The sequence below is a fragment of the Cyrtonyx montezumae genome, unplaced genomic scaffold, assembly GCF_038088225.1.
Source record: "Cyrtonyx montezumae isolate F1298 unplaced genomic scaffold, pur_monq_1.0 scaffold_5, whole genome shotgun sequence".
Classification (NCBI taxonomy): Eukaryota; Metazoa; Chordata; class Aves; order Galliformes; family Odontophoridae; genus Cyrtonyx; species Cyrtonyx montezumae.
In genome coordinates this window covers 19,383,025-19,408,812 of record NW_027072056.1, presented here as the reverse complement: position 1 = coordinate 19,408,812, position 25,788 = coordinate 19,383,025, and the positions used below count along the sequence as shown (strand labels likewise).

At 47.4% G+C, this 25,788-nt stretch overlaps 1 protein-coding gene across 8 annotated transcripts in view; it reads right to left on the bottom strand.

Moving 5' to 3' along the window:
• The window catches only part of MECOM (MDS1 and EVI1 complex locus), a 295,256-nt gene that overhangs the window by 39,605 nt on the left and 229,863 nt on the right, over positions 1-25,788 (bottom strand). For 6 of the 8 annotated variants that reach the window (XM_065748457.1, XM_065748453.1, XM_065748455.1 and 3 more), the window contains exon 3: positions 2,312-2,446. In XM_065748457.1, coding sequence (XP_065604529.1) covers positions 2,312-2,446 — 135 coding nt within the window. Of the gene's footprint in view, positions 1-857; positions 1,024-2,311; positions 2,447-3,983; positions 4,124-25,788 lie in introns of those variants that run through there. The other 2 variants (XM_065748460.1, XM_065748458.1) reach the window with 2 other exon arrangements.

Genomic DNA, 25,788 nt, shown 5'->3' with positions numbered 1-25,788 from the left:
GGGAAGGGGGGACACGGGCTGCACCCCGGCACGGTCCACACCCTACCCCTTCTGGGGCTGCATTGCTTCTGTGATGCTCCAGCCCAAGCTGCAAGCACCGTGCATGCCCTTTGCTATACTTGCTGTTCTCTTTCCTTTTTTCACTACCTAGGAGTGACAGAAGCAGACCGACACAGCGCAACGCGCTCACTTGCATTTGTCACTCCTTCTACATGGCTGCGTCTGGCCATGTAACGTCCATTTCCCAGTCTGCCTCCCTATTATATTTTATATTACCTCTCGTGAGCTCGTGCCAGAGGAAAGCAGAAGGAGGAGCTGTTAGAAAGGCTTTTTTTTGGTTTGAGATTTGAGAGCACATTTTTAGCATTAACTTTTTAGGTTCTGGTCATAAAACGCTGGAGTACGTGTACGATTTTGTGGGTGAATTTGCAGCGTTTCCACAGGGGCCAAATGGGCAGCAATCTCTTGCTGACAGCGTGCAGCTCACGGCGAGCTACTTGAAAGGCGACCCATTTTTAATTTCCAAATCTCAGCCACGATACGCCGTAAAAAAAATACAGAATTCTGAACGGCACGATGCCGCGCAGAATAAATAACAAGTCTCCAGTGAATGAAAGAAATTACTGGCAGCGGTACAGCCACCATTACCAAATCTCAGCAATGTAAACAGTAAAAAAGAGAAAGTTAAAGCGCCGTAACTTCCATTCCAAAAGCGTCCCAACGCCGGTGCGTGGCTGAGCCCCGGGCAGACGCTGCTGTTCCAGCCCAGCGCATATTTCCCATCGCAGAGCACCACCACCGACGCAAATGCCGTACGTCGCTCTGACCGATTCACGTGATTCCCTCCCTGCCCTCACCTATTTCTGCCAGCTCTTATTAAACACGAAACGTCTGAATTTGCTGTTTCCATCAGCCTGCGTCGTTTCCTTCTCGTATCACCGCTCCATAAATGCTCTGCGTCGAGAGCATTTATCGGTTCCCAGTGTTAAAACATATTTCAAGTTGCAAAATGTATTTTTCATTTACTAATCATCTTTATGGTTTCTTTAGCTAAACCAGCTGCTATATAAAAACAAATGGTATCTCGGTCGGCCAGGTCGTTCCGTGCTGCGTGTGCTCCAGGCTGAATTTTCCAAGTTGCAAATTAAAAAAATCCTCTGTCCCAGTTCCTGCAGAAGTTAACGGAGAGGGGTTTCAATCAGCGATGTGGCAGGAGCGAAGCGCACCGCGCTGGGGGCTGGAAGGAGCAGGCTCTGCCTCACATCCATTTCCTTCACGTAAGGAATTTGATTGGAAAGAGTGATTTCGAATGGGAGCTTCGTGTCTGGCTGTGATTCTTCTTTCAATGCTGTCGGGGCAATTAAGCCAGCTCAAGGTAATCTTTAACATTCACCTGATGCAGTTAATTAAGCGTCGAGAAACGAAACGCCGATGAAAGGCATCGAGCGCTGTGTCGCAGGTATCCGAGTCTGACCGTTGCAACAATACCCCATCAGTCGGTGCTCTGCAATTTCACGTGTTTTGCTTCTTTTAAGCACAGCTTCCTCAACCTGACTTCACCCACGAAAACATTTCACGGCGGCGCACGTTATCCGCGGACCAAAGCAAAGCCTCATTTAGGGAACACCTAATAACTCATCAGCATAATTGAAAGCAAAACGCCTCGCTGCGTCCTTCCCCCCCTGTCCCAGCCTCTCCAACACGCAGGAGAAGTAACACTTCAGCCTAACAAAGAGTGGACTTAAGCACGCCAAACAAAAAGAAACAGCAAACCACCAGAGATCCTGGTTCAGCACAGAAGTGGGATTCGTTCTAGCAAAGTGCTCGGGAAGGCATGATAGTATTTGTGCACGTGAGCATTTGAAGGCTGAGCCCCACGCGTGCAGCTGTACGGGTGGGATTATCAACCCTGCATCTTCACCTCCACTCCTGGCCATTCCCTGCACGCTGAAGTTTCTGCTCAATGCAACAGTTTCATAGATAACACAGCTGGAGTGGAACGGGAACCAGAAGACGCTCCTAATCCCAAATCAGCCAATACTGTGTTGCTAAGAAAGCAGCCTCCATTTTAATCAGGCACAAAACTTAAAATAATAATAATAAAGAGGGAAAGATCATGAATTGAAGTGTGGAAAAATAGGAAAATTCATATCATCTGCAGCTCAAAATCAAAACTACTTTATTCAGCCTTATCTTCTGCCATAACTGCAAATAGGCCAAGACCTGCTGGGAATTGTTGCTTTTATTTTTTTTTCCCGTGACACCTTAAAAGTTCCTTAAAATGTAAGCCCAGAAAGTGAACGCCACATACCTGATCACTTATCTGACATGCAACAAGGTTGTGCTGATTGTAGCATCCAGCAAACTTGATGTATTTGAGCCAGTTTCCTACATCTGGTTGGCTGGCATCTACGCAGAACTTCACATTGCAAAACTCATCCAAGATCTAAAAGGAAGAAGACAGAAGAGTCAACCTTTGTGCTGCTGTCCGGGAGCACCAATCAAGGAAAAAAAAAAACAACAGAGGGTTTCAGATAAGCACGTGGGTGACAATGCAGGGATGCAGCACAGCAGCACGCTGCTCCTCTGCGAGGTTTTGTGCGGGACGGTCGACATTCACATACAGGAGGACAAATGTCTACGCACAACATTGTCTGACTACGGCTAAGAAACACTGCTGACTTAAGAGGCATTTGAATTTCTTGGTGTTTATTTATGTTTAAAACCAGGGGCTCTTATGAAACGTGCTCTGCCAAGGGACGTAACGGCAATTACAGAACGCAGTGGCTGTGGCTTCATTTGAGCTTTCTGCTTTTGCTTCAGGATTTGCGCTGCCCGCGGTTCCCACTGAGTCCTTTCGGACCTGTGACCCCGACCCAAACTTCGCGACGGAGGCGGCGTTATTTATCGCACTTTAATACCGTGCCTCCCAAACAGCTCCTTAATTGGAGCGAATAACAGAGCTCCCCACGCCGAAGAACGCACGGAAAACAATGTAAACACCCGCGCAAAACATGGCAGCGTTCGACACGCACGGCAATAAACGGCTCCAATGATGCAGACGATAAACAAATATAAAGTGATTGCTCGTGGACAAGTTCAAGAGGATGTCCCACTCCGATGCCGGGACAGATCGCCGTCTGTCTGTCTGCGTGTCCGTCCGTGGCAGCGCTGCCCAGCTCGCTGGGCCTGTCCCGCATCCCGCACGGAGCTGCACCCCCCCCCCCACCCCGGCGCATCCCGCACCGCTCCATCTCCCGCAAACCGAAAACGCAGAGGGATACGGGGGCTGTTTCTCCAACGGGAAAGACGAGCGTTCACGTCAACAGCCTCCGAGCTGAACGGACGGCGATCCCGGCATCGTGTGACACTGAGCGCACGGACGGTCCCTAGTGGGGCTGCCACCCGCCGCAGCCCGCGTCCACGCGCGGAGCCCCGCGGAAACAGCTCCGCTCGGTGCGGGGCAGCAGCGCGGCTCCGGCGGCGGCCGCTGCCCGAGGTCACGGCCCCCAGCGGGGCCCCGCGGGCAGTGGGATGATGGGCCGGGCCGTGAATCCGCGTGTCCGTGCGTTTCTCCGCGTGTGCGCTTCCCTCCTCTCCTGCCTTTTCCCCCTCCCCCCCCCCCCCCCCCCACCCCGCGCTGCTCCTCATCGTTTTTCCAAAAGTGAAAACCCGAACCACAGCAAACCCATCCGAAAAGAGCCCCCCACCCCCCACCCCCCCCGAGCCCCCCAGCACCTCACAACCCGTGGGCGAGCCGCATCCCCGCGGAACGTCCGCGTGGCCCCGGACCCTCTACTTATTTTATTTTAGGGGGGGAGGAGGAGGTTAGATCTGATTTTCCCTTCGCGAGCAAACCCCGCCGTGCCCCTCGAGGGCCAGGGGGGGAGGGGGAGATGGGGGGGGGGGGGTTCCTCGGAGGGCAACGGGCCCGAGCGGCCCCGTCCCGCGGGGCCCGGGGGAGCCGCGCTGCCTGCTCTTACCTTGTATCGCCGGGAGCCTGCGGGGGCAGGGAGGGGGAGGAGGGAAAAAGATCCTTCAGGCGGCGGGGAGCAACATCGCGGCGTCAAACGCGGGCGGAGGCCGCGGCCGTCCGAGAGCGCTCCACCATGGGCCGGGGTCCGGGGGGGCTCAGCGGTGTAGGGGCTCGGCGGGCTGCTGCCGGCTCGCCATCACCTTCCCCTTTCGGCCCCTCCTGGTCTTATCGGCTGGCTCAGCGCGCGTTGTGTGCGCGCGTGTGTGTGTGTGCGTGCAAAGAAAGTTACCGGGGGGAGGAAAATTAAAAGAAAAAAAAAAAGATAATAGTAATAAAAAAAAAAAAAAACCACCACCAGCAAACAGCCCTCTTGAACAGGAAAAAAAATAATTAAAAAAAAACCCAACAAACCAAAAACAAAACCAAAACAAACAAACAACAAAAATAACGCAGCCCCGCGCGCCGCACTAGAAAACAAACTTCTTTCACTTCTCCGCCGGGGATGGCAGAAAAGTTGTGCGCGGGCGGGCGGGCGGCTCTCCCCTCCCCCCCCACCCCCACCCCACCGCTGCCCGCGGCTCTCCGGCCCCGCCGCACCCCCGGGGCAGCGCCCGGCCCTGCCCGCCCCCCCTCCCCGCCCACCCCGTCGGGTCCCGCCGGCCGCCGCTCCCCCCGCCGACACTGTCTCTTTAAAAGCGGGGCAGCTCCGGCCCGCTCTCCCCCCCCCCCCCCCCCGCCGCTTCTCCCGCCACCCACCCCTCCGGTCGGTGCCCCCCCCCCCCCACCCCCCCGCCCCGTCGCCGCGGGCGCTCGCTTAAAGCGACAGCGGCCCCGCGGCCGGGGGTCACCGCCAGGTCGCGGAGGAGCGGCCCCGCCGCGGGGGCGAACCGGAGCCGCCCCCCACCCCACCCCCCCCCGCATCCCGGGGCCGCCGCGCCGTGCCGGGTCCCCGCCGCGATTCCTTTGCCCCCCGCGCCCCGTCGCGGCGGGGCCGCGCTCCCCCGACGGCTGCTCCCGGCGCTCCGGCTGCTCGTTCCTACCGTCATCACCGGCACCGCGATTAGCAATGCGAATTTGCAACGAAACGCAACTTTTTTTTTTTTCCCTTTTTTTTTTCTCCCCTCTCTCTTTTTTTTTTTTTTCCCCTCTCTCCCATTCTTCCCCCCCTTACCCTCCTCCCCCCCGCACACACACTTCCACCCCCCCCCCCTCTTTTTCCTTCTGCCCGGCGAATTTCCCGTTTCCTAAAGGAGCTCTCCTTTATTTATTCGGTAACGAATGCCGTGAATGGAGCCGGCGGAGGTTGGGCTCTTTCTGCCGCCGGAGCAGCTCCCGCCCCGGTCCCGTTCCCACCGCCCCGCGGGGGCTCCGCGCTGCCCCAGCATCCCCGTCCCGCTTTGGGAACTCCCCGGCTGCCCCCGGTGTGCGTGTGGGTATTTTAGGGAAGAGGGCAGGAAAAAAAAAATTAAATTAAAAAAAAAAAAAAAGGTAGGTAGAACTGGACCTTTTATCGCACCTTTCCCAAGTGCCACCCACAATTTTTTTTTTTTTTTTCAGTGCGAATATATTTCTCAGCCCAAAAGTCAATTTTTCTTTCCCGGGGGGCAAAGGGAGGGCGAGAAGGCGGCTGACAAGAGATGATGATTAATTCGTCTCAGCGGCCTGTTATCTGTGACATTGAACTGTTATTTCAGATAATGGCCATTGTTCCGGGCCGGGAGGGAGCGGGCCGGGGCCGGAGCCCCGCGCTGGGGCCGAGCGGTGGGAGGGGAACAAAACCCTCGGGCAGAAACCTCGGGGAACCTGGGGGACGTTCCCAGGGCGCCGCAGCTCCGGGTTTCTGCCCCCCTCTGCCGCACATTGTTGGAGCCTCTCGGGTTTTTTGTTGTGGTTTTTTTTTTTTTTCCTCTCTCGTTCTCTTTCCCTCTCTCTCTCTTTTTTTTTTTTTTTTTTTAATTTAGCCATAAATTGGACCGGCTCGAGCTATGAGCTGTTCTATTTTCTTCCTGTCAGGATGAGGGATTTGTTTTATGATGCATTGTGTATTAAATACAAGTAATCTGGGAAACTGATTGCTCGAGCCCATAGGCCTGATCAGAGGCCTCGATAGGAGCCGGAGCTCCCCCCCCGCACACACACACCCCCTTATACGCTGTGCCACAAAAGGAGGAAACGCCGCTGGATAAACAAAAGGGCCTCCGGTACCGGCACCGGGATCCGCCCGGCAGCGGCCGCTAGGTGGGGCGCGCCGCCGGGACACGGCACGGAGCGGGGACGGAGCGGGGACGGAGCGGGGACGGAGCGGGGACGGAGCGGGGACGGAGCGGAGCGGGCGCTGCTCAGCCCCTCTGTCCGTTTTTTAGGGTTTAAAGTCACTTTTTTGGAGTTTTCGCTCCGCCCTCCCCGGGCTGTACCCCTCCCCGGGAGGAGGAGGAGGAGGAGGATGGGGTGCGCTCCCAGGGATGCACACCCCGCAGCCGGAGCTGCGCACACACGTACGTGTGTTTTGCTTCTTTCCTACGGAGCACGGCCGTGGCCCTTTCTCCCTCCCGGCGGAGGGCTCGGTAGGCGCTTCCAGAGGCCCAGCCATTTCCATCGGGTCCCTTTTGCGATTGTTTATTTAAAATCAGCCGCTCTATTAGTGGAGGCAGCGAGGAGTTAGTGCTCGGTCTGCTAGCAATTCCCACCAGGCTGTAAGCTGATGCCTCTTTTAAGCCTTTAACTTCATGGTCGTCCCAGAAGTAGAAGTTCTCATAATGGAGACCCTATGGGCATCGTGCATTCCAGCACATCATTAAAGCACAGCAAAGCAGCTCAGCCACAGCCAGATGAAATAACGGCACTGTCCGCCTTTAATGGGCTTCCTGTGGCCCGACACTGCCGAGGACAATGGTGAAAACTCAGACAAGTCGCTGGTGATTTTTCAAAGCGCCGTAAATGTTCGTATTAGGCTTAATATTATCCTTACATTTATAGACCGAGCCACTTCATAACCGCGTTTTTAAGTGGGGTTTAATGTTATATTTCTCAAGGTGACTAAACACAACACCGAGCGTCGTGCTTAATGCTTACGGACCTGGGGAGGGGGCAAAGTGCAGGAGCACGTAGCAGCCCCGCAGCATCCCCGGGACAGAGCCATGACAGCAGCACTGCTGAGCAGGAGAGGCAGCACGACCGAGCAAATCCCACCCGCGGATTGCCACTTCAAAAAGAAATGAAATAAAATAAAATAGAATGTGAAAGAAATCAAGTCGAGCAGAGCCAGCAGCAGTGCTGCGTGGTCGGGGTGAGGAGCCGGGCCTGATCTGGCCCTCTGTGCCCCAACCCCTGCCCTCCCACCCGGACAGAGGTGGTTTTCGAGCGAGGGAGAGGGAGAGGAGGAGGAAATTAAAGGTAAAAAAAAATGTAAATAAAAAATTTCCCTTGGTCTGGAAATGGGCCCAACTGAAAGCATGTTAATCTCCACCTCAGTAATTTGGTTCTTCTGGAGAAGACAGAAGCCCTGCTGCTGTGCCCTGCACTTCATAAATCACGTCTTTATGTGGACAAGGTCAGGGCACCTAACAGCTCAGACATGGGCCTTTGCAGTGGCTCGGAGGGCTCCGGCATGTTTATTCTCTCGCATAGATCTCTGAGGAGCAGTCCAGCACGCTTCTAATTACTTTTGATTATTTTCATTTGCTCGGGTCAGGCTGGCTTTGCTGGCGCTGCTGCAGGGTGGGTTTCCTCCCCCTGACTGATGGCGGGACATGGGGAGGGCACTTCCAACTACCCCCTTCCCAGGAATGGTGTGCTATGGTGGAGGGGCACGTGGGGGCACCCAGCTGGGATTCCCTTCCCTGTGCTGGGCAGTTGGGAACACGTAACCCCACGCACACCTCAAAAATACCGATTGCTTTTTGGGGGAAAAAAAAGAGATGAGACGAAATTTCCTGGACGGGGTCTGGCAGATGAGAAGGGTTTTTTTTTTTGTATGCTCTGAGGCATGCTGTTGGGGTGTGAGCCTGGATCCTTTCAGGTGTTACCAAGAGAAAAAGGGAGATTCGCCTTCTCCATCTGAGATGCAAAATGGGTCAGTAAATGTCACAAAACCTCACCGCAAACAACCCATGTCCTTGGCACCCAGAAATGAAGTGCTGAGGGATGCACTGCTGCTCTCCCACTTCCCACTGCAAGCATGCTCCTGGGGCAACAGAGAGGGAATTCCAGTGAGCTCCCAGTTTTTCTCCACTGACTCTTCCCACTATTTCTCCTGTCAAAGAACATGCTCTGGCACAGGGTGCCAAGGACTATTGCTGTTTTCAGTTGTACTGTTCATTGCTTCAGTTACAGAAGGCTCTAGAAGCCTCCAAACCCACACCTACTAGACACGGCCATTGAATGCATGGCTGCAGGCAGGTATATAAGGGGGGACAGAAGCTCTCATTGTCCGTGGCAGCTCCTTTACTGCCCAGGAACACAATTCTTCTGGCAGAAGCAGCTCTAAATATAGAAGAAATACACTCCTGACCCCAGGGGCACCCAACAAGCCACCATACCCAGGAGGTAGAAAGCCTTAAAGGGAGTGTGCACACTTCCTTTGTATCAGTGTGCATAAGAATTCAACAGGAATCCATTAACGCTTCACTCCCTCCAAATTTTTTAATCTTCAGACCTTTCCATTTGCCACACAGTCTCAGGGCTCAGCACTGGATGGGGAGGGTGCACACAACTAGTGTGGGTCCCTACACTGTCCCAGAGCCAAGGGATGGGGACTGGGAAAGAAAACAACAGAGTGAGGGTAACATCAGGCTGATGGGTATCGGAAGGGTTAATAAGCAGAACTTTACACTGCAAAGATTAATGTGATGCATAGCAGGTAATTCTATTTTAATAATCAATTTTAGGAATGACTGGCTATTTTCAAAGCATTCCTATTGTAGCCAAAGTTTTAACTAGGCGTACAAGAGTGGACATAAACACCTGCGGACTTTATAAGAGTAAGAAGCAATTTATCACCCAATAAAATTCAAACACTCATTTTAAAATTTTCAGGTTTGGATTTGCTGTTCTAAATGTGCTTGTGTGGATGGTTCTAGCACTGGCTCAGAGCAGCAGGATGCACACTGTGCACACAGAAACACACATGCACGCAGACAGCACATCCAGCTCCTGAGTGGGGCACAAGAATCTGCTACAGGAGGTGTCAATAGTTTCATCCCTCCTACATTTTTGCATTAAACCTGCTGTGACAATCGACTGGAGTTGTCTAAAACCTGCACTAAAGGGGCATTAAGTCAGCTGGCATTGGAAATTACTGGAATTCGATTTTCAGATAAACCACACAACTTGATGAACTACCATTGTTCCAGCTGAATTAACTCATCATCCCTGGGAGCAGCACGTTGTGGAGGACAGCAGCACATAGTCCCTACCCACCAGGGCTCCAGCAGCTGGTTCACCCCTTCTTATGTCACAGGGAGAGGAGCCCCACAAGTGACCAGCACTACTGAGGCACTCGATAACTTCTGTATGTGGATAGAAGACGGAGAACGCTTTGTTGCAAGCTCATTACGAACCTATAAATAGGTTGAAATACTGAACAACAATTCAAGTCATGCTTGTAGATAAGTCCAAGGACTGGAATTCAGGAATGTGAAGTTATTTGGCCAATGGACGTGCTTGCAAGGTTGATCCTTATCCTCTGCAGGCAGGCTCCCTAGCACTGAGACACAGGGCACTTGGAGCACAGGTGCCATTTCTATAGTCCAGCTTCCCCAGCTATGTGCAGGCACCTGCCCCAACATGGAAAGAAGGTCCCGAGTGAACGCGTGACCGGTAAATGCTTAACCAGCCATGAGCATGCACGGCAGCTGGACTCGCTGCACAGTGAAGTGCTGCTCCACATAAATTAGTCACACATGGGTAAAGGAGTAGGGTTGGTTATGAAAACTCTTGCTCTCAGAGCAACTTGGTTGAACAGAAGAGCTTGGCTGAAGCTGCAGAGGACAAGGAGCAGCAAAAAGACCATCATGTCTACCAAGACCCACAGTGTCCACCAGAGCTCATCACGCCCACCAAAACCACCATGTCCAACAAAGCACACCATGTCTACCAAAGCTCACAATGTCCACCAAAACCCACTCTGTCTACCAAACCTACGACTTCCAAAACCTATCCCATCCTCCAAAACCTACCATGTCCACCAACCCAGATGAATGCTCAGGAGCATTATTTTCACCTCTCATCAAGGAGAGAGAGGAAGACAGTATTTCACTGGGTATCTTGCAAAGGTTCTGTGAAGGCATACTGCAGCTTACCTCTGCCTTCTTTAGGAACAGAGTAATGAACAACAAGCATGTTTTGCTCACCAGAAAACTCTGTTGGGGAATGTATTTGATACAGGTGTCAAAATAAACCTGTTCTGCTAACCAAAAAAATGTGTCTTGATCACAATGGGTTATTAATGAAATGGCTATGAACATCAGCATGTACTCATGGCAGATTTCTTTCATAAATGAGCTGAACATTTTCCAATTTCAAGAAAGTGCTGCTACCTATAAACTGGGAAATTAAGGGCTTTTCCCCCTAAGACTTAAATCCCTCAGGGCACTTATGTTCTGGCATGCATCCCTTATTTGCTGAAGAAATTTCAAACTTGGTAATTTAGCACCATACTGATAAAACAAAGGAGAAAAAAAAGAAGTTAGGCATGTGTGCATGTGAAGGAGGAGGGAGGTGAGTGGTATAGCTGCAGGCGATTTTTTCCTGTGGCTTTTTTTATACACAAGTCATGCTGCAGATTTTGTATGAGATTCATAGAGAAAACATTCCCAAGATAAAATATATAAGATGCATATCAATCCATAAACTGAGTTTTGCAGATGCAAAATGACCTGCAGAATTTAAATGAGGATGGAGACTGCTTTATAACCATTTCTCCATATAACTTATTTAAGCCTAAGATGTTGGGCTAAATTTGCCACCAGCAGAATTATGAGTATTAGCATTATTAGTATCACAGCAGCACCTAGAGGCCCTGGTTGAAACTGAGACCCTTTGTGCGCTGGAAAATAGTGAGCAGGGGTCTCTGCCCTGCTCAGCTTGAAGATGGCATGGGCAGCACCAACAGCGTGCTGGATGGGAAGGTTGGCAACTCATCTGGATGGACGGAATAGGGAGATGTGCTCATGGAGAAAATCAGTGGCAGACCAGGAACGAACCTCCTGCAATATTTTCCCATCGCTTTCCTTCACTACTTTTTACTTCTTTCCTTTGACTCTGATGAACAGAAAGTGGGAGTTGCAAGTGCTCATTAGCACTTTGGAATTAGTTAATTCTCATTTAGCTCTCTAAATTAATTCATGAATTTTGTCTCAAATAGGAAACAGAAGTTTTAGGTCAAGGTTGTTGAGGACCAGAATATACTTCTACAGAAAGGAGAAACTGAACTGGATTAGGTTATCTATAAAATACAGGAATTTCATTCTGAAATACCATTCATGTGTCCAGAAATCTATTCAGCACAGGAAAATGTCAAGTTGTAGCAGTTTAAGATTGAGGCCATGTCAGAAGCCTTTTACATCTCTACTCAGCCTGCTTTTACCCTGGGTTTAACAGGTAAAAGGTGGTGACAAAGAGCAGTGCAAGAATCTCGATCCTCCAGTGGCAGCTGCTGACTCCACTGATAGCAGCACACTGAGTGCCTCATTTCCCCATTAACACTTACTGATGGGACAGAGGCAGGAAAGTCAATGACAGAAACCTCCAAGCTCCAGTCAACCCGTGCTGTGTTTGATTCCATGCTGCTCCCTCAGTGTAAAGGCTAAGAGAAGAATAACATATAAATGAGTTATGTATAAATGGATACCGCAGAGACCATTGTTCTGGTTTCCATCAGCAGATTGAAGGGTTTGGTGGCCATGGATGATGCTGTCCCACTGCAACTGCTGCCAGTAGCCAAGCACACACTGGACACACCTGAGGTGCAGTGACTGTGACTTGAGTGAGCCAGATCAGTAGTGAAAGCAGGTTGAATTTTAAATGACAGTTGTATATTTTTAGAAGAATTTGTAGTGTTTGGTCTCCCGCTTTCGATGGCTAGAGAGCATTCTGCATGCCAAAAATCTGTTCTTTGGTTTTGGTTTGTTGATTAAATATACTTGTAACCAAGAACTTCAAGCAGGAAAAAATTTAAGAGACTTCAGTGAGATGTTATCAGCTTCAGCTGCAGCACAGAACAGCTAAAATGTAATAGCTCTTCAGATCTCAAGGTATTTCTACTGACTGCTGTATAATCAGCATGTTAAATCTGGGCATCTCTTCAGGCAGTTATTTGTTTGATATATACAGATCAATACTTATCGATTTTATAATTTTGATGCATCTCTATGCAATGATTCAGTTTCAGATTATCTTATTTATCAAGCTCTTCTCTATGTCTTTCCTTCCAAGCTGTCCAGCACTTCCAGGCAAGTTCAAGCAGGCCCCACTGCCACCATCCCCTTAGTCCCCTGCATGCATGTTTAGTCACATCCCATTGGGTTTCCCACCCAATGGCTGTGCCTTCAAAATTCCCTGTGCTGGCTCATAACAATCATGGTGGACATAGTTTCCCACCGAATATAAAAAAATGTCTGCATAAGGAGCTGTTGGAGTCCATGCTGGCACCTGAAGGCCATCCCCACTGCTTTAAGCAGCAGCAGGAGAAGCAGAGTAGCTGGCACAAAAAGCCTGGTGATGATGGATTAACAGTGACCAGTCTGACATATTGAAGGAAACCAATGTCACTGCTCCTGCTGGCAAGCACGCCAGGGAAATCCTGTCAAAGTCACCGTGTTGCATATATGCAAATGATTGCAGAATCGTAGAATAATAGAATAGCAGAATCATTAAGGTTGGGAAGACCAATAAGATCATCTAGTCCAACCACCAACCTGTGCCTGTGACTACTAATGATAATGGATTAGAGACCATTAGTGGTGCTGCCATGCCCAATACTGAGCTCACACCAGAATAAATTGTGCCTGGATGCTCTAGAGATGCCCCAGCCATGTTGTAGCAATTCACTTTTGCCTAAAACTCCAGTGAAATGTGGCTAACACTGTCCCACCAATGCAGGGCCAGGATGTGGGGATAAGCAGTTAAACACAGCTGCTGACATGCATGTGATGAATGAACTTCAGGCAAACAGCAAAGCTTCTTTATGTTCGAAATGCCTGACAGAAAGAACTGAGCTTTATTCTAACGTAACAATTTGGAACTGTTTTGCAGAAGGTGCAAAGGGAGCTGGGATGGGCTGTTCCCATGAGATTGAAGTTTTATGTTGAGGGTACGTCCTTAGAGGAAAACAAAAAGGGTCTCTGAGCACCAAACAACAACTTCAGCAAGATGGCAAGTGTGAGCTAATTACAAAGTAAGGCTGATCTCCATGCAAAAATAAATGACTTCATAAATAGCTTGAGATATCATGTTAAAAGCACCTTCAGGAATAGAAAGATGCTATGCTAAAACCAGGAGATCTAAAGAGCTGTTATTACACATCCATTACATTTTCTTGGCTGTCTCATTCACTTTTTGAAGTTCTGTATACATGATACAGCAAGGCAAAACATTTTATGTACCATAAGAAATTGGGAACTGTGTTTAATGTTCAGAAGATAAAGTGAACAAGACTACATATCGGTGACTTTTTTACTTCTCTATTTTATGACCTTTCAGGAACTTAGAGTAAAAAGAAACAAGAAGGAAGGATAAGCAACCATACACTCTGCTTATTTTTTTCTACATGCTGATCTGAGCTCAAGCTAGAAATCATAGTGAAAAGTCATTTTTAATGTCTAAATAGGGGCTGTTGAAACACCAATGGTACAATGTGTTTTGGGGTGGAAAGAATTTGTTTGTCACACATTTATCAACAGTCGTGTTTGCATGATTTTCAGGTTTTAATTCCTGTAAACACAGAAGTTCATCACACGTTCATCAATGCTTGGCAACAGTTTCTCTGCTTTTTCTGCTTTTTCTAAAACCAAACCAGCTACAGCTATGACCCCAAGGACTATTTCTATGAGCGTCTGACAGTTCATATTTTCCCTCTGTTCCTTCCAAGTACCCACGCTCTCATCATTGCAGACTTCTCACTGACACTGGTAGCAGTGACTCTCCATAGTCTTCTGCTCTGCAGGATGCCAAAACACTTTTGATAGAACTGTGAGGGCACATGGATGCAGTATAGCACACACACACACAAAATTCATTTTCTATGCTGCACGCTCATCTCAAAAAAGAGTAATGCCTTGATACTAGACAGAGTCCAGGTTGAGAACAGAAAAGGGCAATGTATGAAGAGCTGTCCATTTCCCTTGAAATGAGAAAGCAATAAAAAAGAGTAAACGTGATGGGAGATAGACACAGCATTCTAGAACAAGGTATAGATCATTAATGCATTGTCCTAATGAACAAAAAGTTGGTGTTTGAGTGGCATAAACTGCACTGTGGCTAGCATCTTGTCAAATCCTATGTTAGATGAAAATGAACTTAAACTGTCAAATAGGTACTGTGTCTTGCAGCTGTACATGTAGCCAAATAGAGGGTCTGTCAGGAAGTAAGAGATTATTTCTGCTGATTGCAGGAGGAAGATGTAAGAGAAAAGGCAAAAATATGAGCGATGTTTCATAAAATTTGTTTCACATAATACCTCCAACGAATGGTCATCAAGCTTTCTGAAATCTTAGTGTGTGCTGGTATCAGAAGGACAATATTCAAATGTCTTTTGAACAGTTCTCAGTGTTTTCATTATGTTCATTGCTAACTTCAATTGACAAAGCTTTTCCTTTGACACAGAAGTTTCAATGGGATGACCTCTATTACAGCCATGCAGGTTTCATAGCTATAACTCAGTGATAAGCCTAAGTAAATCTGAAGAAGTTATAGATGATAGAACATATACCTGCAGCCTAAGTTCATATGGCCAAGTTCATTTCTGCTACAGCTTCCCCGACCATTTCTGTGCTCTTTTACATGGAAAGAATTTGCTCTTGGATGAACTCGTTCCTGGCATGAATTTCAATGGCAATAGAAATCAGGTGCATCTACTTAGAGTGACACCCATTGGCCAAAATGAAACACGAGGGTAAAAGGACAGCCTGAGGGTCACCTGGTGGAGTTCTGTTAAGGATACGTCTAAGGCATCTTCTTTGCTAAAATGATGACTTGCTGAATTACAGTGAGGTGTGCGAGCTGCTGGGCAGTGCTGCAAGCAGCTCCACAAGACCCAGCTCCCCTCCCCTGTGTGGAAAGCAAAGGGTGTGATGGCAAAAGCAGCAACAGAGAGAAGCAAGCACACCTCTTCAGAATCTAATTCACAACCCTCAGTAATCTTTCACTTGTTTCATTGGAATAATGTTCCAAACACTTTACAAAATTAAACTCTCATGGAGTTCACATCCTTCATGCCTGAGAAGGCAAATGGCTCCTGATCAGAGTGGGCAGCCAGTGCGGGAAGTGGGAACAGGGCTTCCAGCTGGGAGCCTGGCTGCTGTGGCATCACTGTTCAGGTGGACCTGGAGTTCACTTCCCAGCATTTGAGAAGAGCTCATTAATGACCACCAGCCCTCAGAAGTGTACCCGAATCTGAAAGGACATCTCTGTACATGAACTGCTACACAGGTTCAACCCCGATGTGAGTAAGTGTCACCCCCTGAATCAGGAAGGATGCCTCCAGCAACAGCAACATTATCCCAGCCAAAGCCTGCCTTGGCCCAGCCCTACTTGGAAGATCTTCCAGGGCTGTAGCACAAGGTGGTATGGCTGGAGACCAACTCAAGTCATTATTTTATTTTGTTTTGGTTAGCAGAGTTGATATTTGGTCAAAGGCTTCTAGCTGTGAAATGATGAGGAGCTGCCAATTTCTAAGCTAAATGTTGTACATTCATATCCTGCTACCACTAACTCCATTATGATTAGTCGGGAGTGAACTTAGAAGGTTTAGAAATAAGGTTTGGATAAACATCCCAAAATTTTGGATGCTTATCTGAGCCTGACCCAAACCCCCTGAGTATGTGGAATTGAGCTGGAAATCTGGCAAGAATGTTAATTTCCACACTTTTCATTTCTCTCTTGAAGGCCATATTTGCAGTTTAAGAAATTTTCTTTAATTGGAATTAGCATAATACATTATTTCCCTGTGGTGAGAACAGCTTTTCCGTAGTTACTCTGACTGTTTGGACTTTGTCCAAAGAAGTACAAAAAAGGATGAAAGTAAACACACAAAAAAAAAAAATCTAATGTAAGTGAATCAAACTCTTTAAGCCCCCCCAAACTGGTAGATTCTATGTAAAACTTCCCCCCAAGTGAACAACTTTGTCCCGACTTAACATGATGCCCCTACAAGTGACAACTGTTCCCCTTTTATGGACAATTGGATAATAATTAAAAATTTGGTGTCCTATGTGTACTTTCTCTCCCGGGGCACATCGCTACTTCAGCGCACATCTTTACTGTTTAATTTTGTTGATTTAATATTATCAATAACATACCATGCTGGACATGCCACCACATGCAATCAGTTAGGTATTTGGCTCTCCAAAACTTAGAAGTTATGAGTGCTGAGCATGGAGTTCATTTTTCCGTGACACTTAGTCCCACATTTTAGGAAGCCAAACTCCATCCACGTACTAAATTTAGCAATATTTACTGTGGAAGTATTTAAGGAACCAATAGATGAGGGAAACTTTACTCCTGATCTGCACACAAGGGACCCATCCCATCACCCAGCAGACCCAGCTCTCCTGCTGGAAATGCAGCCACAAACCTGCCCTCCCTGCAGAGCCCAGCACCACATTCAGAAAGTCTTGCAGGTGCCAAAAGTGGGTTTTGATGGTTTGCTGCTGTTTTTTGTGGTTCTTTTCTTCTGTGTGTTTTTGTTTTTTTTCACATTACGTCCCTTGCAGATCAACTCACATTATGAGGTGCATTAGGAACAACACAAATGACCTTCTCAAGCACTTTCCACATTATGGAAAGTCAGGACCCAGTGGCTCTCCCTCCCTCCTGCTCATTTTCTCCAGGAAACTAAATAGCAAACTAAAATAGTGTCAGTCTGTGCACGTGCATCTGGGTATAAGCACAACACACGTTGAGATTCACATTATGTCCATTAAATTAAATGCTCGATTGTGCTTAATAACAAACAAAAATGAATCAAACCAAAAATGATTACCCGATGCTCACAGGCAAGTTGCTCACAAAGCAAGTGCCACAGTCATCACTCAGTGCTCCAAAGCAAGCTCTGTCCACCTGTCCTGCAGAACATCACACCTACAGTGTGCACTGAAATAGAAAACCAAGCTCCCTGCTCCATCCATAGCAGGAACGGGGCCAGGCTGCCCAAGCGAGGAGAAAATGTCACCCAGCCTGAACACAAAGGCCGAGATGGTATCTTGCTGCTGGCTCGGTGAATCATGCACCAGGAAAAACGTATTTAGCTATTCCTGGGCCTGACAGCAGCACAGAGTCCCTGGGAGAGCGCTGATGTTGTGCTCAGTGCCGGAGAGGTGCCAACCCCTCCTTTCCCAGAACAATGGATTTTGGGGTGACATCGGATCCGGCCCTGGGGGCATTCACAGGGCTGCAGGGGACAGCAGAGCCAAAACCCCACAGCAGCCAGTGCTTGCAGTTAATGAATTAACAGGGCTAATTAAGACTGGCTGTGTCTAATGTTCACCCCTCAGGAAGGGATGCGGTGAGGGAAGAGCCCAAAGACCACCCCTGGGATGGGGCCCTGCTTTCTGCATTTTCAGAAATGTGCAATATAAACCCCAAGTTTCTGAAATTTGAAACGATTTCATTCGGAGATATTTTTACTCTAAACTTGAGGCCAACAGCAGTGGTAAGAATAAACCACCAAAGGAGTGTCTGGTCAACCCGTGGAAGCAGAGGAGGCACCTCCAGCACACGGGAGATGTCAAAGCTCGACCAAAGGTGGCAGCCAGGGAGATTCACTGCAGAATCGACAGAAGTGCTCAAAATACAGAGCAGGGGTATGAAATATTTCCACTGAGAAATCCAGGCCCCAATGAGGGCAATAGCAAAATGCTGATTGCCTTTAGAGAGAAGGGGAACAATTCAAGTGTTTGCTCAGCAGGCAGAGAGGGAACATTACCCAGCGTACAGCCCATACAGCCTGTGATAAACACGTTATAAAAGAGGCATTTGCACAGAGCTGTTGCTTACAATGGGCAGTGCCACCAAAAGCCATGCTGTTGTTGCTGTGTGCCACAGGAGGCTGGTGTCTCTCCTGTCCCACCAGTGTGGGCTGTGCTTTCTCCTCCCATGCTACCAAGACGTTATAGTGGAGCTCATCAGCTGGAGTTAGCCAGCGTCATCCTGCTTAACAGCACCGTAAAACAAACAGCCCGGGAGGCTTTGTCACTGCAGCCGTGTACTTTATAAGGCACAAGTCTGAATAAATATCTAACTGCTCACACCCTTTCCAAAGGAACAAGAACACGCTGAACTGAAAGCACTGATTTGTATCTAAAGTGGAGCTGACTCCACAGCAGAAGTAGACCAGATGCGTGTTGCCTGCTAGAAGGAGCTACAGCATCGGTGTTGTATGCTTTGGAGAGGCAGCAGGAAAGCAAGACAGGAATTTTTTTCAGACCTACTTAGGAATCCACACGAAGCTTTGATCCTCAGAGATTAGCAGAGCACTGGGACACAGATAACCCACACAGAGGCTAAGGAGCAGCAGTGGGTTTGCCCACTATTCACAGCTCCCCACTTGGCTGCCTCCCCTGATACGGATGGCTTCCCAAGCCTACCCACGTGGGTTTGGCCTCTTGTTCTTTCAAATCTTCCCTGGTCATGTGCGACCTGCCTTTGAGAGTGGGAAGAGAGTGGTTGGCTTCTTCAGCCTTCCCTGACCCTCTTGAGATGCCAACACAGGCATCTGCCAGCCCCTTTCTTTGGTTTCAGATCTTTTTTCTTTCTTTTTACTGGTTTTCCACTGTCTGGCATTTACAGTATACCCATAGAGGTAGAAAGGCACGTATTTACCCCTCTTTCCTATCTAAGCTACTTTAAACCGAAAGCTTGGTGCTGTTCCCAGTTGGAAAATTTCTTTGTGCAAGCCATTTACAAGGCCTTTACAAGCTGGCATATGCCAAGGCCTCTCCAATTTCCAGTTTACAGCAGTTGAGCCTAATGGGCACCAAGAAGGAAGGAACCAGGCTTGAGCCTGTGTGGGTGGACAGAAGGACAGCCCAGAGGCAGTGCATCAGTCTGCAAAAGGGACTGACATCTCAGCTGTGTGCTACCATGTCAGCAGTCTTCTTGCATGGACATGCTCAGAGCCTGGCTCCTGCCAGCGTGGGTTTGGAGCTACTTTTCTTCAAACCATTTGGATCTGATTGATGGCAAAATGAACAAGTATATTCATTAAGTCCTAAATATGTCTGAAAAAATATATAAATACCAGCATCTCTATAAATATTGGTGTAAATCTATTTGAGTATTGGTACAGTATATTTCTTAGCTTGCTACTGCTCTCACTGTGACTGTTCCCACCAGCTGACACATAAATGACCTCCTACAGTTCCTCTGGCCCAGGGAGCTGCGGTGCCAGGTTTGCAGCATGAAATCATCATCTAATGGCCTCTGTGGGGACTGGAAGCCAGAACTTGCTGCCATTTACTGCTGGCCTGGTGCTGTCTCTTCTCCTGTGAGTGGCCTACGCTGCCAAGCAGAGGCAGCACTGACCACATAAACGCATTTTGGAAGAATGGGGAGGATGCATCCATCCCACCTGGCTCCACATGGGTTGCTTGGGCACTTCTTGCCACTCTACACATGCCTCCACGAGTGGAAAAATACCTGTGGTCACACAAAGCAGGCAAGAGGCAGTGTCAGTGGGGAAGGAGGAGGAATGGGGAGGTGGAAAGGCTTTCAGGGCACAAGGGCCAAGGGGGGTGCATGGAGAGAGCAAGTAGGGCTTTCCCAAGGCCACTTCTGCCTGCACTCAACAGCTTCACAAGCACCTGGCACAAGGCACAAGTGCAAGACAAACCTCATCCCCTCGAGATTAGCAGGAGTTGGGAAATCATGTTATTGCTCCCCATGGAACTTCAGGAGCCCTTTACAAAAGTCCCCCAGATTCCCAGGGCTTTCAATGGGCATGAGAATTTTTTCTGGTGTCCCTACTTTTTTCCTCCATGCACCCTTTCCACCACAACCACCCTGAACAGGTCTGTCCACGGGTGCCATCAATGGCCAGCGAGACCCCATTTCCACACATAGAGCTCAACCTCTGGCTCAGCAGTTCCACTCTCTATGGAGCTACTGATGCTTTTTCTCTGCTTGACACTCTCTGCTGAAGCTGGGGCTGGGGACTTTCCTGCTGACAGTCAAAAAGCAATCTTCTCCCTTGCAGGGGGTCAGTTGAACCATGCGTCAGCACGCCAGACGGTGACCGTGGGTACCACCCAGTTTCATTAGTTAGCAAGGGCTAAAGTTACACTTCGAACATTCATCAATCAGTAGGGAAAAATACGCATCAAATTAAAACTCCCAGCGAACTCCAACACCTAAGGGCTTTTTCCCTTTACAAGTGACATTTTCTTCCACTGAAAACAGAACTACTTGTGCAGGTGGTTTTTAAACACAAACAGCTGCTCCGTGGAAATGCAGTCAGGGAAAATAATTCAGAAAAACGGGAAAGACAAAGGCATGGGTGTGGAGCAAGAATCTATATGGCCCCGATTCCCAGGGAAATATAGGAAGGCAAGAGAAACCTCAGATATAAACAGTAAGGGGAATTTCCATTGCACTGGTCCCAATAAACACAGTGGCTTTAAGAGAAGAAAAATGGGATCAAGGGAACAGGCAGAGCTGGTCGGTATTACGATGGAAAGTGTGTCTGAGGGGTACAGCTCGTAAAAAGCCGCTTCATCTTTCAGTGTCAGCACAATGCCCGGCTGTGTGTTAAACTGTGTTATCAGCTAGGGAAGCAGACCTAGGCTGGGATAAACATCACTAGACAGCCAAGCTTTTGTGGTCACAATTCGCCCCTGCCTTTCCAGATGCCTCCTCCTTTGGTTTTCCTTCATTTCAATCGGTCCATCTTTCCAAACACCTTCTGGGAAGGAACTGTTTCTACCGCTGACGTCATCATTTCACTTCTCAGTGTGACAATATTCATCTAAAAAGTATTTTAAAAAAACCCACTGTGGCCAAACTGAGAGGCGAGCCACCCAAATTCACAGATGACCCCAAAGGGGTTTACTGTCAGAGGTGAAATTGCTCAATATTGATGCTCTTCTCTTATCCCATTGCTGCTGACCTGCAACATGTCTGAATCCTCCACTCAACATGTCTGAATCCTCCACTCTCTCCATGGTCAGCGCATCCTATCAAGCAAAAACTGTCATTTTCACTTCCAGGGCACTTTTTGCTGTAGCCTATAGAGCAGCACGATGCTGACTGCCCTGCAGTAACACATGCAAAGGTCCCTTCCCAAACACTGCTTTTCCTCCAGCCCTGTCCTCCCCCACAGGAGGCTCTTTCTGCAAACCCCATAAGCTATTTCACCGTTCTTCTTCCAGCCCCCCTTCAAATTCTTCCCTGAATTCGTAAGGATTAATCACATGGTATGCTACAAGTGCTGTCAAGATGACAACTCTTGGTTTCCTCCTCTCTTTGCATATAAACATCTATTAATGCTCTCTATGCCTGTAAGATCCTAAACCATTGCTCTCCCAGCTTCTGGCATCCCTGTGGTGAAGCTCCCACCCAAATCATGTGGACTAAAGAGTGAAAAAAACATTGCATTTGCTCACATAGCTAGGTTACGAGCTTAGTCATCGTGAGCGGGCCTGGTGTCACGTTCCTATCTGAGCAAGTGTAATTCTGCCATAATTGGGACCCCAGAGTGTTGCCCATTACTTTTCCCAGCGCCAACAGTGTATAAAATACTTCACATACAGAAATGAAGATAAAGTCTCCACCTTAGGAAGTGCATTCCAAGAAAATGACATGGCCAGGGAAGAGGTGCAATGAAAGCCAATCTGATGTTAGGGAAGGCACATGTGCAACTTGTTAGTTCCACCATTATTTTCCCCTTGCTCTATACCTCTATTGTGTTACTGCCCTTTGGAGGCAAAGGACTTTGCAACAGAGTAAGCACGTTTGTCAAAGCAGATCAGAGCAACAGCATCCGGCCTGGGAAGGGGTGAGTGCCAGGCAGCCCCAGAAGGTGTGCTGTCCTCGTAGAGGACAAGTGAAAACCTTAAACCTTCAGGAGCATGGAGCAGTCAACTGCAATGTTAACGTGCTGGTACAGTGATTAAAGTTTGGTGTTACACATATTTTCAAATGTACTGACACTTCATTCTCATAAAGGCCGGCTCAGTTACGTTTGATTTGTACTCATATCCTATAATGTGAATATATTTGCTCAAAATTGCTTAGCAGTATATCACCATCCCAGAAATAAGCGTATATTTATTTTTAGTATTCATGAATTGCGCGGTGTTGGACCACCGTATATTTAACACCTCTGAAGAAATCCACCCGTAACTTTGGAAGGGAACACCTTTATATATCATTATGGACATTGTTTCCGTAACAGTTAATCACACACTCTCTCATCATGTGACTTTTACCTTAAGAGAGAAAAATGAATGACTCTTTAGCTTGAAATGAAAAGCCCTCTACTTGACCTTATGATGTGAAAAAGCAGGCAGGGCAGGGTCCTGCGGGTGCTGAGCACTCTTGGCTGCGTGCTGAGGGCCTCGGCTTCCCTGAATTCGGCAGAAGTTGAAGGCATCCAATTTGCAGGATCAACCCTGTAATCACTAAAAGCTCTCTCTAGAGTGATATAAATACGGACAGTCACTTCACAGATTTAGGCCAGCATTAGGGTTACTTTAAAACCAAAGCTGTCGGAGAAAATGTTGGATCTATGGTATGACTTTGAACCCAGGTCACTAAAATCTTTCCCAACGCAGCATCTTCTTTGGGATTCTTAAGAAAGCTAAACCTGCAAAGACAAATATTATGGCAACAAAAATAAATGCGCAAGTTTTTAACCTTTTCAGGGAAAGTAATTCCTTTATTGGCTGCAGCTAAAACTTCCTACCTTTCTTTCCCTTTTTGTTGTATCTGTGAGTAATTTCTTCAGTCACATTGTTTATAAGAAGTGAAGTTATTCGTAATCATGCCTTAAGAGTATGTACACAAACTGGACATCCTAATAGAGCACTATGTATTAAATTCCTGATTGTTTGACATAAATTCTCTCTCTTTCTTTTACTCAGACAGGAAGCTTCCCATTTATTTACGAATAGGTTAAGACCCTAGTCATGTTCCTTACCATGTTCCTAAGTGCTAACATATATTAAGTAAATTTAGAGCCTCTTCTGCATAGGAAACAAATTAAACTGGTTAAACATGGAGAAAGACTAAATGTAATCTATCTTTTGTCATGTTTACGATATCGGAACGCATCTTATATGAATGTTCCAATTTGGCTGTTACAGCAGATGGGTTGCTTATGATAAACCACAACTACAGACAGAGAATGTGATAATATAAATCATAAAGAAGATAAATAATGAAATTCTTTGAAATAACACTGGTTAAATATTTAGACATTCGGTTTCTAAGCTTGCCCATACAAAATAGTATTCTCTACCGATGGAAAGAAATGCTCTCAACAATAATCGCATTGAGCCAACGAGGGGAATTATTTGCATTTACAGACCTCTCTGGATTTAAGCATATAAAAGTCGCATACACAAGGAAGGTACTTGTGCTCAGGGGAATATTTTGGCATGAAAACCTGCCTAAAAGAGTGAGGGAAACCTGTGAGTGATCTATCCTTCCTTAGGTCATGGCACACTGAAGAGCTGTTGTTTCCCCCTTTAGACTCCTTCGTATAAAGTACATAGGTCTGGGAAAAAGGGAAGATTTGGCTGTATCTCCCTAGTTTGTGGCTGGTCCAGCTGAGGCGGCACAAGCAGGTACCAAACCTTGGAATAGTTACAGCCAGAACTTCAATTTCCTAATTCACAAAAGTCCTAAAAACCTGGCATCTGCTTGTAACTTCAACAAGGAAACACACAACTGAGTTCAACAACCTCATCAGAGCTATTTTTACCATCAGTCTTTCAGGGCTATGCCTGGTCCAATCTACACCCAAGCTCTCCTGATGGAGAAGAGAGGCTTCTTGAATGCAACCCTCCTCCTCCTCGTGTAGGAGTCTGCTAGAAAATGGGTGAACTGCCCCCAAAGGGTGCCTCTCTTTTTGAACCAATGATCAATCTAAATTGCTGAACAATAGTTCAGCAATGGTGTTTCAAGAAAGGGATGTTTAGTGTCTATCTAGCTGTCTCAGTTTCAAATACCGCAAGAGTATTTTGCTCGGTGAGGGCCAAAAAGAACAAAGCTTGAGCAGCCAGCTTATTTAAAGAATTATTTATGTGGTGGGTTAGAAAATGGAGCCCTCGACTTTATTCAGACTTGTGTTTTTCTGAATTTTCCATGCGAGACGCATCATTTTACAAAAGTCTTGGTTAGTCCCATTTAATACCTAGCGCAGTGGAAGCAACAGAGGTACTCATTAAACACTCATACTGTGGTATACCCACAAGGGTCTGGTTCCTCTGCCCAAAACCTGGGTATCAAAGGGCTGTGAGGGCACCCTACAGCCAAGTGCATGCAGCCAGCATTCCTCTCCCAGGTGCAGACTCACACACACACACGCACCGCAGCACAAGCGGTGCCTCTTCCTGTTAAATCAAGGATTTTGCCTTTTAACCCCAGTGGTTATGATGAGGGCAGTGGGATTGAGGCAGGACAGGAGCCTTTTGTGCAGGTTGTATTCCCTTGTAGGAGAGGTTCTAGTAAGAGCGCCCTATATATTCTTCAGGCTCAAAGCTAAACTTTTATTAAAACCAATTAATTCATTGAACAGGCTTGTATCGCTTTACAGTGCCTGGGCCTCTGCTTAAAAGAAATCAATTGTATGAGTACAGCTGAGAAATAACCACTATAATAGATGTTTTAGCTCTTGCTTTTACTTTTCTCTGATAGCCCTTAAGGTGGTCAGAGGTAAAAGCGAAAGATGCATTGTAGCCTAAGGGATGATTGAATGAAAAAATGGGGGATGGGAGTATAGCTATGCTGATAGACCAATTTCCCACCACTGCAAGCCAGCACAATTGATTGATGAATCCTTGCTCTGTCAAGAGGCAGCCCTTCAGATTTGATCACATAAATACTCATTCAACTCAAATTCTGCTTGACAAGCCTCAGACAGCTTTGTTCTGTCACAGATATCATTGGAAGGAAAATGCTCCATTAATCATCCTTAATTAACTTTACTATAGTCTGCTGGAACCAATATGTTCCCTGGCTAAATCCCTAAGACTTAGCTAGATTTCTGTAGTTATCAAATAGAGAGTTGTTTTTAAAGTTCCTCTCCCTTATTGCTGCTAACTACAGGAAATCTCTCCCTGCCTGTTTTTTAGGAAGTCTCCTCCATTGATCAGCATGTGGCTTAATCCTTTGACAGTTAAGCTCCTTAGGCAGAGACACCCAATTATACCTATTTCTGATTATGAAAGATTACTGCTACGTCCACAATAAGTGCTAAGGTTGCTTTGCTTCAAAAACAACCAGTTGTTTTCAAGCAGCTGGAAAGCTCTAAAAGCATCATTACAAAAATAAAAATGATGAAAAGGGCATAGGTAAAAATTTGCTAGGTTAACTATGTTGTAGGGACAATTAGGCATAATATATAATATTTCAGGCCTCAAATAGTATTGTGGGTTTTT